General features: G+C 33.5%; 1 protein-coding gene and 1 pseudogene across 1 annotated transcript; both read right to left on the bottom strand.

Annotated features, from left to right (window-relative positions):
• Nucleotides 1–267: 267 nt before the first annotated feature.
• LOC136837889 (NADH-ubiquinone oxidoreductase chain 5-like) lies at nucleotides 268–1,875 on the bottom strand. Its single transcript, XM_067102773.1, is given in 2 exon segments — nucleotides 268–867; nucleotides 870–1,875. Coding segments are annotated over 2 exon segments (642 nt in total). The 5' UTR covers nucleotides 1,240–1,875; the 3' UTR covers nucleotides 268–595.
• Nucleotides 1,876–5,509: 3,634 nt separating this feature from the next.
• LOC136837887 (NADH-ubiquinone oxidoreductase chain 1-like) lies at nucleotides 5,510–6,166 on the bottom strand (annotated as a pseudogene).
• Nucleotides 6,167–15,308: the final 9,142 nt, after the last annotated feature.

The following is a 15,308-nucleotide window of genomic DNA, read 5'->3' as shown; positions in this document are numbered from 1 at the left end:
CCTGGGTTTTTATAGTGTAATTAACACACTACATTTTCATTGTAGGGCTAAAGGTACCAATCCTTTTTAAAACACTCAAGGGCAAACCTGCCTCCTCCACAGCTTCAATGTGACGCTCACAATATTAAGCTTCTTAAGTTTAGATAATTAAAAGTAATCCCACTAATCAAACCAGTAAAATCACCAAATAAGTTTTAATTCTATTTTCCTGAACAGATTGAAGATAACCAGAAGATTTCATTAAAGTTCTATAAATACCCTGTCCACCATAATATTCAGATCAACCACCGTCTCCTAACTGAGAGTAAACAGAACCGCCCCCTAAAATCTTCCGCCTAACACCAATAGTAGAAAGTAAGGGTATAAACCACATGGAACCAGAAAACACAACCGCAGGATACAACCTTAAAGACTTAAGCTTATAGTTTTCTACTATCAAATTCAAAATATACCCAACAAAGGCCCCAATTAAACTAACAATTAAAGCAAGCAATTTCATAGGAAGAGTTAAACAAATTATAACAGGAGCTGGAAACACAAGTCAAGAGACAGCAACTCCACCCACTACAGACCCAGCCCTCAATCCAAGCATAGGTCAAGTCATTAAGACATCAGAATCACTTACTGAAGAAATTGAACTCAAGTTATAATCTCCACTAAGCCTATAATAAACCAAACGAAATCTGTAACAAACAGTAAGACCAGTGGCCAAAGCCAATAATAAAAAACAAACCTCATTCAAAGGATTTAAAAAAGCTACTTCTAAAATTAAATCCTTAGAATAAAACCCAGCCAAAAAAGGAAAACCACAAAGAGCAAGATTGGCCAAATTAATGTACATCACCCTAATAGGCATAAAATTAACTAACCCCCTATTATTCGGATATCCTGATAATCCCCAACCCTATGAATAATAGACCCAGCACACATAAATAAAAGAGCTTTAAACAAAGCATGAGTTAAGAGATGAAAAAAAGCCAAAGTAGCCCAGCCCAGCCTTAAGATAGTAATTATTACACCCAATTGACTTAAAGTAGAAAGAGCAATAATCTTCTTCAAGTCAGTTTCAAAATTAGCTCCTAACCCAGCCATAAACATGGTCAAACACCCTAACAAAAGCAATAAAGTTCTAGCAAAAGAAGACATCAACCTGGGACTAAACCGAATTAAAAGATAAACCCCAGCAGTAACTAGTGTCGAAGAATGGACTAAAGCAGAAACAGGGGTCGGAGCTGCCATCGCAGCAGGAAGTCAAGCAGAAAATGGAATTTGAGCTCTTTTAGTCATAGCCGCTAACACAACCAAAAAAATAACATATCTGTTAGCGATGGACTCTCCACCGACATAAAAATAAAAATTCCAGCCCCCTAAACTCAACATCAAAGAGATACTAAGTAAAATAGCAACATCACCAACCCGATTTGATAAAGCAGTCAACATTCCAGCACCAGCAGATTTTTCATTCTGATAATAAATGACTAACGCATAAGACACCAACCCCAAACCATCTCAACCCAACAAAATACTAATTATATTGGGACTAATAATTAATAAAAGCATAGAGAGAACAAATCCTAAAACTAGATACATGAAACGTCCGATATTATAATCCCCAGACATATAACCGCCCCTATAGAATAAAACTATAGAAGAAATAAAACAAACAAAAGATATAAACATCATTGACATTCAATCAACAATTAAAGCCATTTCAACGCTAGCCCTATTAATCCTAACCAACTCTCAGTCCAAGAAGTAACAGCAACCAGAAAAAAGCAAGTTCAAAGAAGTAACTAAACTAACAACAGACACGACCAACAAAAACACTATGCTCCTTAAATTCATTTTATTATTCCACAACACTGCCTAAAATAAAAAATTATATCGTTGGACCCACAAACCAACATTTTATTTAAACTATTTAAGCTTTTAACAAACCAAAATCGAACCTTTCAACACTAAAATATTTAAAGGCAATCAATGAGGCATTAAAATTAAATACTCCCGAACCTTACCAGAACAACAAGAAAACAAAGCTCTAAAATATTTCCCATGCTGACTTAAAGAAAACATATAAAGCCTGTAAGCAGCTCTTAAAAAAGAGAGGAGAGCGACCGGAAGCATCGCCAACAACGCCCAAGAAACTACACTTAAAATAAGACTAATCTCACCTAATAAATTAACTGTGGGAGGCGCAGCTATATTACCAGCTCTCAGTAAAAATCACCACAAAGCCATAGTAGGCATAAAGTTAAGTAAACCCTTTCTAACCAACAACCTTCGTCTTCCCAGACGCTCATACACCATATTAGCCAAACAAAATAAACCGGAAGAACAAAGGCCATGACTCACCATCACAGAAACAGCACCAGATAACCCCCACCACCTGAAAACACTAAGGCCGCATAATACCAACCCCATATGTGCCACAGAAGAATAAGCAATTAAAGCCTTGATGTCAGTCTGACGTAGACAAATGAAACTTACAAAAATTCCCCCTAATAGACCCACCGAGACCCACAATCACCTGAAAGTTACAGCTGAATGAACAAAAAGAGGACACACACGTACCAAACCGTACCCACCTAATTTTAACAAAACACCAGCCAAAATCATAGACCCAGCTACCGGAGCCTCCACGTGAGCCTTAGGTAATCACAAATGAACTAAATAAACTGGAAGCTTAACGATAAAAGCTATAATCCTACAAATATACCAAACCCCCAGTAGCCTCACCCTGCAATCAGGAACCAAAGACAAGCCAAAAGTCACAGAGCCTCTACCTCTATACAGACTCAAAATAGAAATTAATAAAGGCAAAGACCCAAACAAAGTGTAAAACAACATATACAAACCGGCTTGCAATCGCTCAGGCTGATACCCTCATCCTAGAATTAAAATTATAGTAGGAATTAAAGAACTTTCAAAACATACATAAAATATTAAATAATCAAGACAAGAAAAAGTTAGCACCAAACTCAATAACAAGAATACATTAACCAACAGGAACACCCTGTCAAAATCCTTAAAATTTTCAACCTTCTGTCTTCTTCTGACAACAAGAGCCATAATTCAAAAACTCAGTAAAATTAAAATGTACCCGATATAGTCCAAGCCAAACCCAAGACCTAAACAAGAAAAAGAGAACCCATTAAGTGAATAGACCCCGAATACAAAACTGGCCACAAATAAAGATACCTGCACAGCTAACCATCTATCAACCACCAAAGTTATCAACAAAACCATCAAAATAAACTTTAACATCTTAAAACATTAAAACTCCCAAAATTATCACTGCCATGGCTACGAACGATAGAAACAAGGAGAGCTAAAGCCAAAGCCCCCTCACAAGCAGCAAGAGTAAGAAAAAACAACACAAAATACAAATCCCCCCCTAGGTGACCGAAAGCCTGAGTCATAAACCAAAAAATATTTACTATAATGAACTCTAAACTCAACAGTACATTTAATAAATGCTTCCGCTTACCCACAAAAGCCAACAAGCCACAACACAAACAGAACAAAGGAACGTAGAGTCAAAAATTGAAAATTGTCATTAGTTTCAATAGTTTAAATAAAATAATGGTCTTGTAAACCGTAGATGAATTACTGTTCTTGAAGCTCAGAAAGAAGAAATCACTCCCATCCTTAGTCCCCAAAACTAATATTTTACATAAACTACTTTCTGCATCAACACATTGCTTCTGTCTTCTTTTTTACTGATATCCTCTTCAATTTGCTTCACTCGCATGACACACCCATTCGCCATAGGACTAACACTAATCCTCCAAACTATTTTAATCTGTGTATCTGCAGGCCTTTTATCAAAATTCATATGATTCTCTTATATTCTATTTTTGATTTTTCTAGGAGCCACACTAGTTTTATTCATTTACGTAGCCTCTCTTGCCTCAAACGAAACGTTCAAGCTGTCAATTAAAATAATTTCAGCTTTTACTTTACCTCTATCAGTAACACTCATTCTGCCTTTCACAGACCAAATAATAACTCCAACTAAAGACTCTGCAGAGCTCTCATTCCTAAGAAGCCTCGAAGATATACAATCAACACAAATATCAATTAGGCACATGTACAACCCCACTACAGCCACACTCACAGGAATAATCATCTTGTATCTTCTATTAACCCTTATCGTTGTAGTCAAACTAAGATCAACTTTTTCTGGGCCCCTCCGAACATCCTAATGACAGCACCAATACGAAAATCACACCCCCTATTTAAAATCGCCAACGGAGCCTTGGTTGATTTACCTACCCCAGCCAACATCTCTATTCTATGAAATTTTGGTTCTCTTCTAGGTATGTGCTTAATAGTTCAAATCGCAACAGGATTATTTTTAGCCATACACTACACAGCAAATGTAGATTTAGCATTCTCAAGAGTAGCTCACATTTGCCGAGATGTAAACTATGGATGACTCCTTCGAACAGTCCACGCCAACGGCGCTTCATTTTTCTTTATTTGCTTGTATAGACACATCGGGCGAGGCATCTACTACGGATCATTCTTATACATGCACACCTGATCGGTTGGGGTAATTATTTTATTTCTCACCATAGCAACAGCTTTTCTAGGATACGTACTCCCCTGGGGACAAATATCATTCTGAGGGGCCACTGTAATTACCAACCTAATATCTGCAATTCCATTTGTAGGAACAGACTTAGTACAATGAATTTGAGGGGGATTCGCAGTAAGTAACGCAACGCTAACACGATCTTTCACCTTCCACTTCCTGTTCCCATTCATTATCGCAGCTGCCTCTATAGTCCATATTTTATTTTTACATCAAACAGGGTCTAACAACCCCCTAGGAATCTCCAGACAACTAGAAAAAATCCCCTTTCACCCCTACTTCTCGTTCAAAGACATCGTAGGATTCGTAGTCACACTGGCCGCCCTAATCATCCTCACACTCCTCGATCCTTATCTCCTGGGAGACCCAGACAACTTCATTCCAGCCAACCCACTAGTCACCCCTGCTCATATTCAGCCAGAATGGTATTTCTTATTCGCTTACGCAATTCTACGATCAATCCCCAATAAACTAGGAGGAGTTATCGCCTTGGTGATATCAGTAGCCATCTTATTCATCTTACCATTTACACATAAAAACAAATTCCGAAGATTAGCCTTCTACCCAGTCAGACAAATCTTATTCTGATCTATAATTAGAATCGTAATTTTATTGACATGAATCGGTGCTCGGCCAGTAGAAGACCCTTACATCCTCACAGGACAGATCTTAACAGTCTTATATTTCTCGTTCTTCATTATTAACCCGCAAGCAATGGTTGTATGAGATAAACTTATAGACTGACTATTCATCTTTAGGAAGACAAGTGTTTTGAAAGCACCCAACAAGAGTTCGAATCTCTTAATAGTCTATCCTAATTTCTTTACAAAGCTATACTAGGGTAACTTCTAAAAAGACCTTCAACCCTATAAAAAAAATACGATAATTTAAGGCTACAGGGAGAAACCTTTTTCAAGCAAGATACATCAACTTGTCGTAACGAAACCGAGGTAAAGCACCACGCACCCACACAAAACAAAAACCAATAAACATAATTTTCACATAAAACAGTAAGGAAACAAGTCCACTCCCTAAGAAAATAATAGAAAAAAGAGCTCTCAGAAACAAAATCCTGGCATACTCAGCTATGAAAATTAAAGCAAATCCACCTCCCCTGTATTCGGTATTAAACCCTGACACTAACTCAGATTCGCCTTCCGCGAAATCGAAAGGAGTTCGGTTACTTTCAGCTAAGCAAGAAGCAAATCATAACAAAGCCAAGGGAAATCCTAAAATAAAAAACCAACAACAACGCTGATATCTCTCAAACAGTCTCAAATCAAAGCCCCCAGCCAAAAACAACATGCTTAATAGAATCAAAGCAAGACTCACCTTGTAAGAAATAGTCTGAGCAACAGCACGAAGACAACCCAAAAGAGAATACTTAGAATTAGAAGCCCAACCAGCACCCATAGTAGAATACACTTTTGCTCTCGTGCAACAGAGAAAAAACAAGATACCGAACTCAAAAGAGAACAATCCCAACTCGTACGGCATTAAACACCAACAAACTAAAGCGATAAATAACCTAAACACAGGAGATAAATAATAAGGGATAAAATTACTCATGGTAGGAAAAGTTTGCTCTTTAGTAAATAACTTAACAGCATCAGCAAAAGGCTGCAATAAACCAGCATATCCTACTTTATTAGGACCCTTACGAATCTGGATATAACCTAAGGTTTTACGCTCAAGCAATGTAAAGAAAGCAACAGAAACCAAAACCAAAATCACTAAAATTAGATAACTAACCAACTCAATCAAAATTATCACAGAAAGAAAGCACAAAAGGACCTCTTCCTATTGCCTATAGTAATCACTATATTAACGGATCCTAAATCCGACGCACTAATCTGCCAAGGCAATCCATTAAAGTTTATCTTACACAAAGATTATCCCAAAAGCTCAATCCTTTCATACTAAAGCCATTTTTTAACCACTAAAAGATAGAAACCAACCTGGCTCACACTGGTTTGAACTCAAATCATGTAAAATTTTAAAGGTCGAACAGACCCACCAGCTAAACGGCTACACCTAGCTGAAATTTTAATTCAACATCGAGGTCGCAACTACTCTTGTCGATAAGAACTCTCAAAGAAAATCACGCTGTTATCCCTAAAGTAACTTATTCTCCTAATCCCCAAAGAAGGATAAAATTCTAATTAATGCTATAAAATTAAATAGACAGTTACACATTATATCTTCATCTCCCCAACGAAATATAAACCAGACGAAACTACTTTTCACCTACATCGCAAGTTAAGCCCAAATTATATCAAGTTTTATAGGGTCTTATCGTCCCCCTAAACAATTTGAGCCTTTTCACTCAAAAGTTAAATTCAAACACTGCCAAGGAGACAGCTTGTCCCTCGTCCAACCATTCATTCAAGCCTCCAATTAAAAGACTACTGACTATGCTACCTTCGCACGGTCAAATTACCGCGGCCCTTTAAATAAATCAGTGGGCAGGCTAGACTTTATAACTAATTCACACAGACATGTTTTTGATAAACAGGCGGGGACAAAATTTGCCGAGTTCCTTCTAAGCGCATTTCAAACTGTTTAAAAAACAAATAACACTCAAAAATAAAAATTAACTTCAATTTTACTTATATAAACATTTTAACTGCCACTTAATCAATAAATGACATTTCCCGCTAATAAAAGCAAACATCTTATAAAAATAAAAAAACCTCAATATTACTTTAACGTTATACAAAGATGGCTGATTTTAAGCCCACCTCAAATGACAACTAATAAGACGCTTGACAAAACAACAGATAAGAAGCTCATTCCTCCTATCATAACTATCAAATTAAACTTTAACTTGACACAAAATTAAATTCATTTAACGGAAAACCAGATATACAAAGATCGACTAACATATCACCACTAGAGACTCATTACAAATCACTTTACCACGTAAAAAAGCAACAAAATCTAGCTCTCTTTGTTTCGGGACTCCATAACTAGTATGCTAATTTAGTTCACCCCTGATACAAAAGGTACGAAAACTCAACACTACTTTAACCTAATTCAATAAAATTTCCATCACTGTACTCATTAACTATAACCTCAATAACAAAATTCTACAGAATACTAATCAACAAAATCAATTAATTTTTTATATAACTAAACTACACACAAGCCCCACTAATAATAAACAACTATTAAGTAAGTGGAGTGCTTGAACATTAGCTACAACTCATACTCCTAGATGCATTTTCCAATACAACTACTATGTTACGACTTATCTCACTTTAAAGAATGAGAGCGACGGGCGATGTGTACATATCCTAGAGCTACTATCAATCTAACATATTAAAAAAGAAATACAATTAAATCCACCTTCAAGACCCTATTTCAAAAGTCCATCCGTATACATATAATACACTGTAACCCACCTATATCTTTGTCATGGGCTGCACCTTGACCTAATATACTTAATATAAATTAATTCTAATGGCTATATTAATACACCACCTAATAATGGCGGTATACATACTGTTTAACAAGACAAAGTAAGATCATTTGTGGCATATCGTTTAAATGGCAGGTTCCTCTAACTAGACTTGGATACCGCCAAATCCTTTAAATTTCAAGCTCATAACTGATACTAATCAAGTAATAAACTTAAAGTCTAGTATAACCGGGTATCTAATCCTGGTTTAAACCTAAACTTCAATGGCCTCCAAGAAAATCAACAAGATTCAACTTTACTATCGAACTATAAATTTCACCTCTTAACTCTACAAAAAAAGAAACTCGCAAATACATATTCTCGCAACCAATAACCTTTCTCCCTCCATATTTACTCCCAGTCTGACCGCGGATGTTGGCACAAATTTAACCTGAAATTACTGGAATTACTGGATTAAAGGATTTCTCCAAAACCAAATACATATACTGAAACCTGACTAAACAAATCTATTGATTACAATTATCTAGCACTCACTTACATGTAAATTATTCCTGAAACAGAGGAACAAGCAAGGATCAAACTTTCAAACCAAAGTAAACACACTATAAAAAATAAAAACACAGAAATTATTTAAAAATAATAGAATTATATACAAAGTTTAATGGAAAAAATCTTTTAAACAAGTTTTTGACGACTCTTTAGGAAACATACCCCGAAGAAATCTTCCCCACTCACTTAAAATTTAACATAATTAATACGTACTTATTATAATTATATATTTTATTTAAATAGTAATTAGAAATATATCAATTAATTATAAATAAAGCGGATCAAATACATCAAGGCATTTTTGAAATGGCTAAAAAGGAGGGTTCGATAAAAGCTTACGACTTTTTTTGTAAACTAAGAAAAATATGTCATCATACCTGGGATACAAAAACTGTTTCAACAATTACATTTAAAGATTTTGAATCTTTTTTATGTCACCCACATCCAACTTATTTACACTTTATTCGTGAAATATATAATAAAAAAATTCCCATTCACAATGGGATTAGTGAAATTATAGATTCAAATGCCTCCAGATTTTCTTTAGATCATTTATGGCAAATAGTAGGAGAAATATCCCACGAAGCAAAAATGTGTTTTTTAGAAGGAATGGATAGAAAGGCTTTTATCAACACAGCTATAATTTCTCGTAATAATTTAATCAACGAAGTTTCTTTATATGGATATGCGACCATTAAATTAACGCATTGTACCAAATCAGTTTATATCGCATATGATGGTCGAGTATATACTACAGACGGTATTTTAATAGCTTTAAATTTTAAAGATTTATTTTAAAAAAAGACTACCACCCTACTAGCCTTTCCTCAAACGTTACATTTTCAGGATCTTTAATATGTTTAACTTTAATAATAGATTTTGTACACCCACGTAATTTATCACCATCATCTGAACAAGGTATAATTCCAAATCTTTTTTTTGAATCAATGCCAGTACTTGAAGAAGATTCATCATAACACTTTACATATACTGTCAATTCGTGATTTTTTGAATCGTAAAAAGGAGAATCAAATGGACAAGCGGTACAAGGATTTTTAGGATTATTTAATAGATTTGTAAAATATTCACCACAATCGCAAGTACCAGATATAAAATCTAACCCATTAGCGGCCGCAAAGGGGGTTAATTCTAATAAACACGGATCTTTATAACAACTTGTACGACTTAAAGTAGGATTAAATATATATCCACCACGTCTATTGCATTGACATTCACATTTTAATTGAAAATCAGTAGAATAAAAATCTTCAGGGGTAAATTTTAAGGGTATATCTTGAGGTAATACAATCTTACCATCTATCAAAAATTTTCCATTAGGATCTTCGCGCTGACAGGGATCAAAAACGTCCAGTTCAGCATTATATACACCCGGAACTTTGGAATGACAAATCCATTTTTGATCCTTGGAAGAATATTTCCAAAATCCCCAAGTTTCATTACACTTTTTATATTGTTGCGTAGATGATGGTTTATAAATACAATATGATTCTCCAGGCAATAATTGCGTGCCATTACTAGCGAAAAAATTTGATTCATCATCAGGAATTTGAATTAAAACCATTCTATCTTTATCATCTTCACCGCAATATTGTTGACTTATTTTTCTACATATTGAGGGGGAATTTCTATCTTTCGGTTGCACATAAAATGCCGTATTTGTAGTTTTACACGGATTTTCTCCTCCCCATTTTTTTTTATTGTTTTTTTATTTAAATTTTGTAACCAATCATTCAATTCTTCATAATCCTTTTCCCAGGCAGTATCAACATCTAACAATTTTATAAATTTTAACAATTTATATCTTTTATATATATAATGTAAATTTATATATATAAAGTACAATATAAAAAAATTAAGGGTAAAATATAGATTTGGCAAATTTTCATATTTTTTATTAGATTATATGTAAAACATAATAATAATGAAATAAGTAACTATATATAAAACATTTGAAATGTTTTTTTATATTATAAATAGATAGATACTTGAAAATGTTTTCTTATGATTATTATTATAGGTATATATATATGAATATTTTATTATTTTATATATATACGAGTTCATTTACTCGCTTCAAATTTGCCTTAAAAATAAGAGATTATAAAAGTTGAAACGAGGTAAAGACTGTGTATTGTTTTTTACAATAGTCTTCAAGCCCTTTATAAAAATCTCCAATCCACAATTTGACAAAATAATGTCATGACGAATTTTATCATTATGTATCAATCCAATTTTACATTTACCATTAATTAAACTGTGGCAATAAATATAAAATTGGTATGTCAAATCATAACAAATAACATTATGATTAAAAAGCAACTTGTTATTACAATCATTCCAATTAAAAAATCCTATATTAGCATATAAAGATTTGAACAAGTTTAAACATTCTTGTTTATGTTGTTGTTGAGGCATTTTTACACTGCAACTAGGTAACCAGTTACCTTTCATTACATCATCACTTGTAATTCTAAAATTTGCACAATTATTCATTGTGATTTCATCCAGGAGTGTATCAAAAAAGTCAATTATAATTGACGATTCATCAAGAACTTTCATACGACAGAAGATATCTTGATAATGATGGATGAAAGAAGGCAACAGAAGGGTAAAAATGAAGATAGATATAGAGCTCTGGATAGAACTATTAAGAGGAATGCACAAGGCAAAGGAGAAATGGATGGATGAGATTTGTGAGGAGGTAGAAGATTTGGATAAAGGGATGAACGGAGAAAGTATGATAAGGTGAAAGAAATTACTTTTAAGAAGAAGAGAAGTATCAGCACTGGTATCAAAAAAGCGGATGGAACCATAGTAATGGAGTCAAAAGAAATATTGGAAAGATGGACGGAATATATTGGAGAATTGTTTGATGATGATAGAATAGAACATCTAGACTTCAATGACAACGGAGAAGGACCAAGTATAATCAGATCAGAGATAGAGGCATCTTTAAAACAAATGAAAAGCGATAAAGCAACAGGTGATGATGGAATAGCAGCAGAGATGTTGGTAGCACTGGGAGAATACATCATTGATATATTAATGGAAATAGTGGAAGGAATATATGAAGATGGAGAGCCTGCAACACAGATGTACAAATCAACATTTATCACAATGCCAAAAATACCAGGAACACTTGAGTGCAATAAACACCGGACTATCAGTATCATGAGTCAGATCACAAAAATAATATTAAGGATTGTTTTGAATAGAATAAGAAATAAGATACTCACAGAGATTGGCAATGAACAGAGTGGTTTTATGAGAGATAAAGGGACAAGAAATGCAATTTTTATTTTGAGAATGTTGGTGGAGAGAGCAATAGAAGTGAAAAAAGATCTATATATTTGTTTTGTTGACTATGAAAAGGCTTTTGATCCGGTTAGACATGTAGACCTTATAAGGATATTGGAACAGATAAATATCGATGGGAAAGATCTGAGATTGATAACGAATTTATATTGGAATCAAGAGGCATCAGTGAAAGTAGAAAATGACGAATCAGAGACTCGGCACATCAAGAGAGGTGTAAGACAGGGTTGTGTGTTATCACCTGATCTCTTCAATTTATATAGTGAAATGATAATGAGAGATCTCAGAGATATGGAAGGAATTAAGGTTGGAGGAGTCAATATTAATAATATCAGATATGCTGATGATACAGCACTTGTTGCAGACTCTCATGATAAACTTCAAGCTTTAGTCAGTACTTTACACGAGTCAAGCAGAGAAAGAGGTCTGTCAATAAATATTAAGAAAACAGAAGTTATGGTTATCTCCAAAGATGAAATCCCCCAAGAACAGATATAAGAATTAATGCTGAAACAGTTAAACAAACCGATAGTTCCAATTATTTAGAATGCACTGTCACAAGTGATGGAAAATGCGAAAAAGAGATCAGGAAGAGAATATCCATGGCAAAAGATGCATTTGGTAAGATAAAGAGATTAGTCACCAACTCAAAAATATCGATGAATCTTAGGAGAAGATTTGTGAAATGTTTTGTTTGGTCTGTATTGTTGTATGGCTGTGAAACTTGGACCTTGAGGAAGGCAGATGAGGAGAGGTTACAGGCTGCAGAAATGTGGTTTTGGAGAAGGATGCTGAAAATATCATGGACAGAAAGGAAAACTAATAAGCAGGTATTAGAGAGAGTAGGCATTGAGAGAGAACTTTTGGCTTCAGTGAGAGGTAGACAAATGCGATTTGTGGGTCACATAGTGAGAAGACAAGAACTAGAACATCTCTCTCTCACTGGTAAAATCAATGGAAGTCGGCCAAGAGGAAGACCTAGACAAAAATATATGGATGGATTGGTGAGAATGACTGTAGGAAGAATGTCTGCAGCTCAGTTGCTGCAGAGAGCCAGAAATAGAGAGGAGTGGCGAGCCATGATTGCCGACGTCCTTGGGGATATGGCACCTGGATGATGATGATGATATATATATATATTTTATATATATATATATATATATATATATATATATATATATATATATATATATTGTATATATATATATATATATATATATATATATATATATATATATATATATATATATATATATATATATATATATATATATATATATATATATATATATATATATATATATATATATATATATATATATATTTCTAATATATATATATACTTATACAAATGTACTTCTAATATATATTTCTGCACCACTACCATTTCTTATTATTATTATTATTATTATTATTATTATTATTATTATTATTATTATTATTATTATTATTATTATTATTATTCGAGTAACAAATCCACAGTTATGCATAGGTACAGATATGTTTAGAAATAAATCTATGCCGAGAACTTTCAGGGAATCTTCAATTCGAACAGATTCCTGAAAGTTCTTTGTAGAAGATTTATTTTTAATTATAATTGTACTCATGCTTAATTGAGGATTTACTTCTCCATTTCAAGGCTCATACTACTGTGAGCATTTTTCCGTTATTATTATTATTATTATTGTTATTATTATTATTATTATTATTATTATTATTATTATTATTATTATTATTATTATTATTATTATTATTATTATTATATTCAGAAGATGAACCTTATTCATATGGAACAAGCCCGCAGGGGCCACTGACTAGAAATTCAAGCTTCCAAAGAATATTACAGTTCATTTGAAAGAAGTTACAGGAAGGTAATAGGAAATACAGAAAGAAGAGATCAGTTATTAGAAAACAAAAACTAGATTAACAAATTAATCAATAAATAGATAAAATTGTTGGTAAATTACTAGAATATAAGGAGAATTGTTTATAGCCCCTTACTTGGCGAGATGGACCTATGCTATGTATTATAAATTCTTTACTATGATATAGTTTACATCTAATATTTACAGTTATATATAGCACAATAATTTCCTGTATATTGTCATTAAAAAAATTAACAATATATATAAATAAATTTAATTTCAGGCAATATATAAGGTTTGAAATATTATTATTGTTATTGTTATTGTTATTATTATTATTATTAAATAGTTTTACCAGACCACCGAGCTGAATATCAACTCTGACAGGGCTGGCATGAAGTTGTTATTATTTATATACTTAATATACTATATATATATATATATATATATATATATATATATATATATATATATATATATATATATATATATATATATATATATATATATATATATATATATTTAATTGGCATATTTTTCAACAAAATTACAAACCAAATGAACGTATCTATTTGTTATTTCAACAGAAATACATACTAACCTCCTCGGTGTTGAAATATGAGAAATCACAAACAGTCGACTAATCTCTGTCGAGTGTACTTCGCATGAAATCAGGGGGAAACATTTAACAATACAAGTATCTCAAGGGATAATATCCGCATTGGGCTCTAACTCGCTCACCAGATCTCAGTGAAGCTAGAAGATGAAAATCTTTCCTAGTTGTGCAACAGAAGAAGTAACGAAGCTTTAATGCAACGGTTAATCCCACTGCAATATTGAGTTTAAGCAGATTGTATCTGGAACGCCTAGACAGGGTTAACCTTTGGCTGCTCCGCACTTGTCATCATTTCGTACTCAAATGCAAAAGAGGAGGTCTCTGCGCAGCACCAATATGCTGTAAATGTGCCTCGCAGTCGAATTTCTCAGTTCTAGAGGACCTATATTCCTCACACCCCTGGACTGTGGAACAGTCTCCCTACTGAGGATATGCAACTGAAACTTCAGAAGTTAAAGCGAAGATACAATGCATTACTACCTTAATACAATTCTCCTTGTATAATAATTTACTTGTGCTTTATTAATTTTTTTTATTCATTTGCTAATTTATCTGTTTTTCTAATAACTGATCCCCTCTTTCTGTATTTACCTTCTGTTACTTCTGAATGAACACGAGAATATTCTTTGATGAAAGCTTGAATGTCAAGTCAATGGCCCCTGTGGGGGCTTGCTGCATATGATGAGGGTCCATCTTCTGAATAATGATAATAAATGTGCAACGAAGGATAAACTCTTTTATTTAAGAACATTATCTTCTGGATACAAGAAAAGCCAAAAAATTGCGAATAATGTGATTAATGAGCCAGTATAGCTATGCATCTTTCATATAAACTTTTGCGTGATTCTGATTTCCTTTCGTAAAGGAGAGAGAGATGATCTGAGAGTCTCCGGAAGTACTATCTCTCCTTAACAAGGTTGAGAG

The sequence above is a fragment of the Macrobrachium rosenbergii genome, unplaced genomic scaffold (genome assembly GCF_040412425.1).
Source record: "Macrobrachium rosenbergii isolate ZJJX-2024 unplaced genomic scaffold, ASM4041242v1 13875, whole genome shotgun sequence".
Taxonomy (NCBI): Eukaryota; Metazoa; Arthropoda; class Malacostraca; order Decapoda; family Palaemonidae; genus Macrobrachium; species Macrobrachium rosenbergii.
This window is presented reverse-complemented; position numbering and strand designations above follow the sequence as displayed.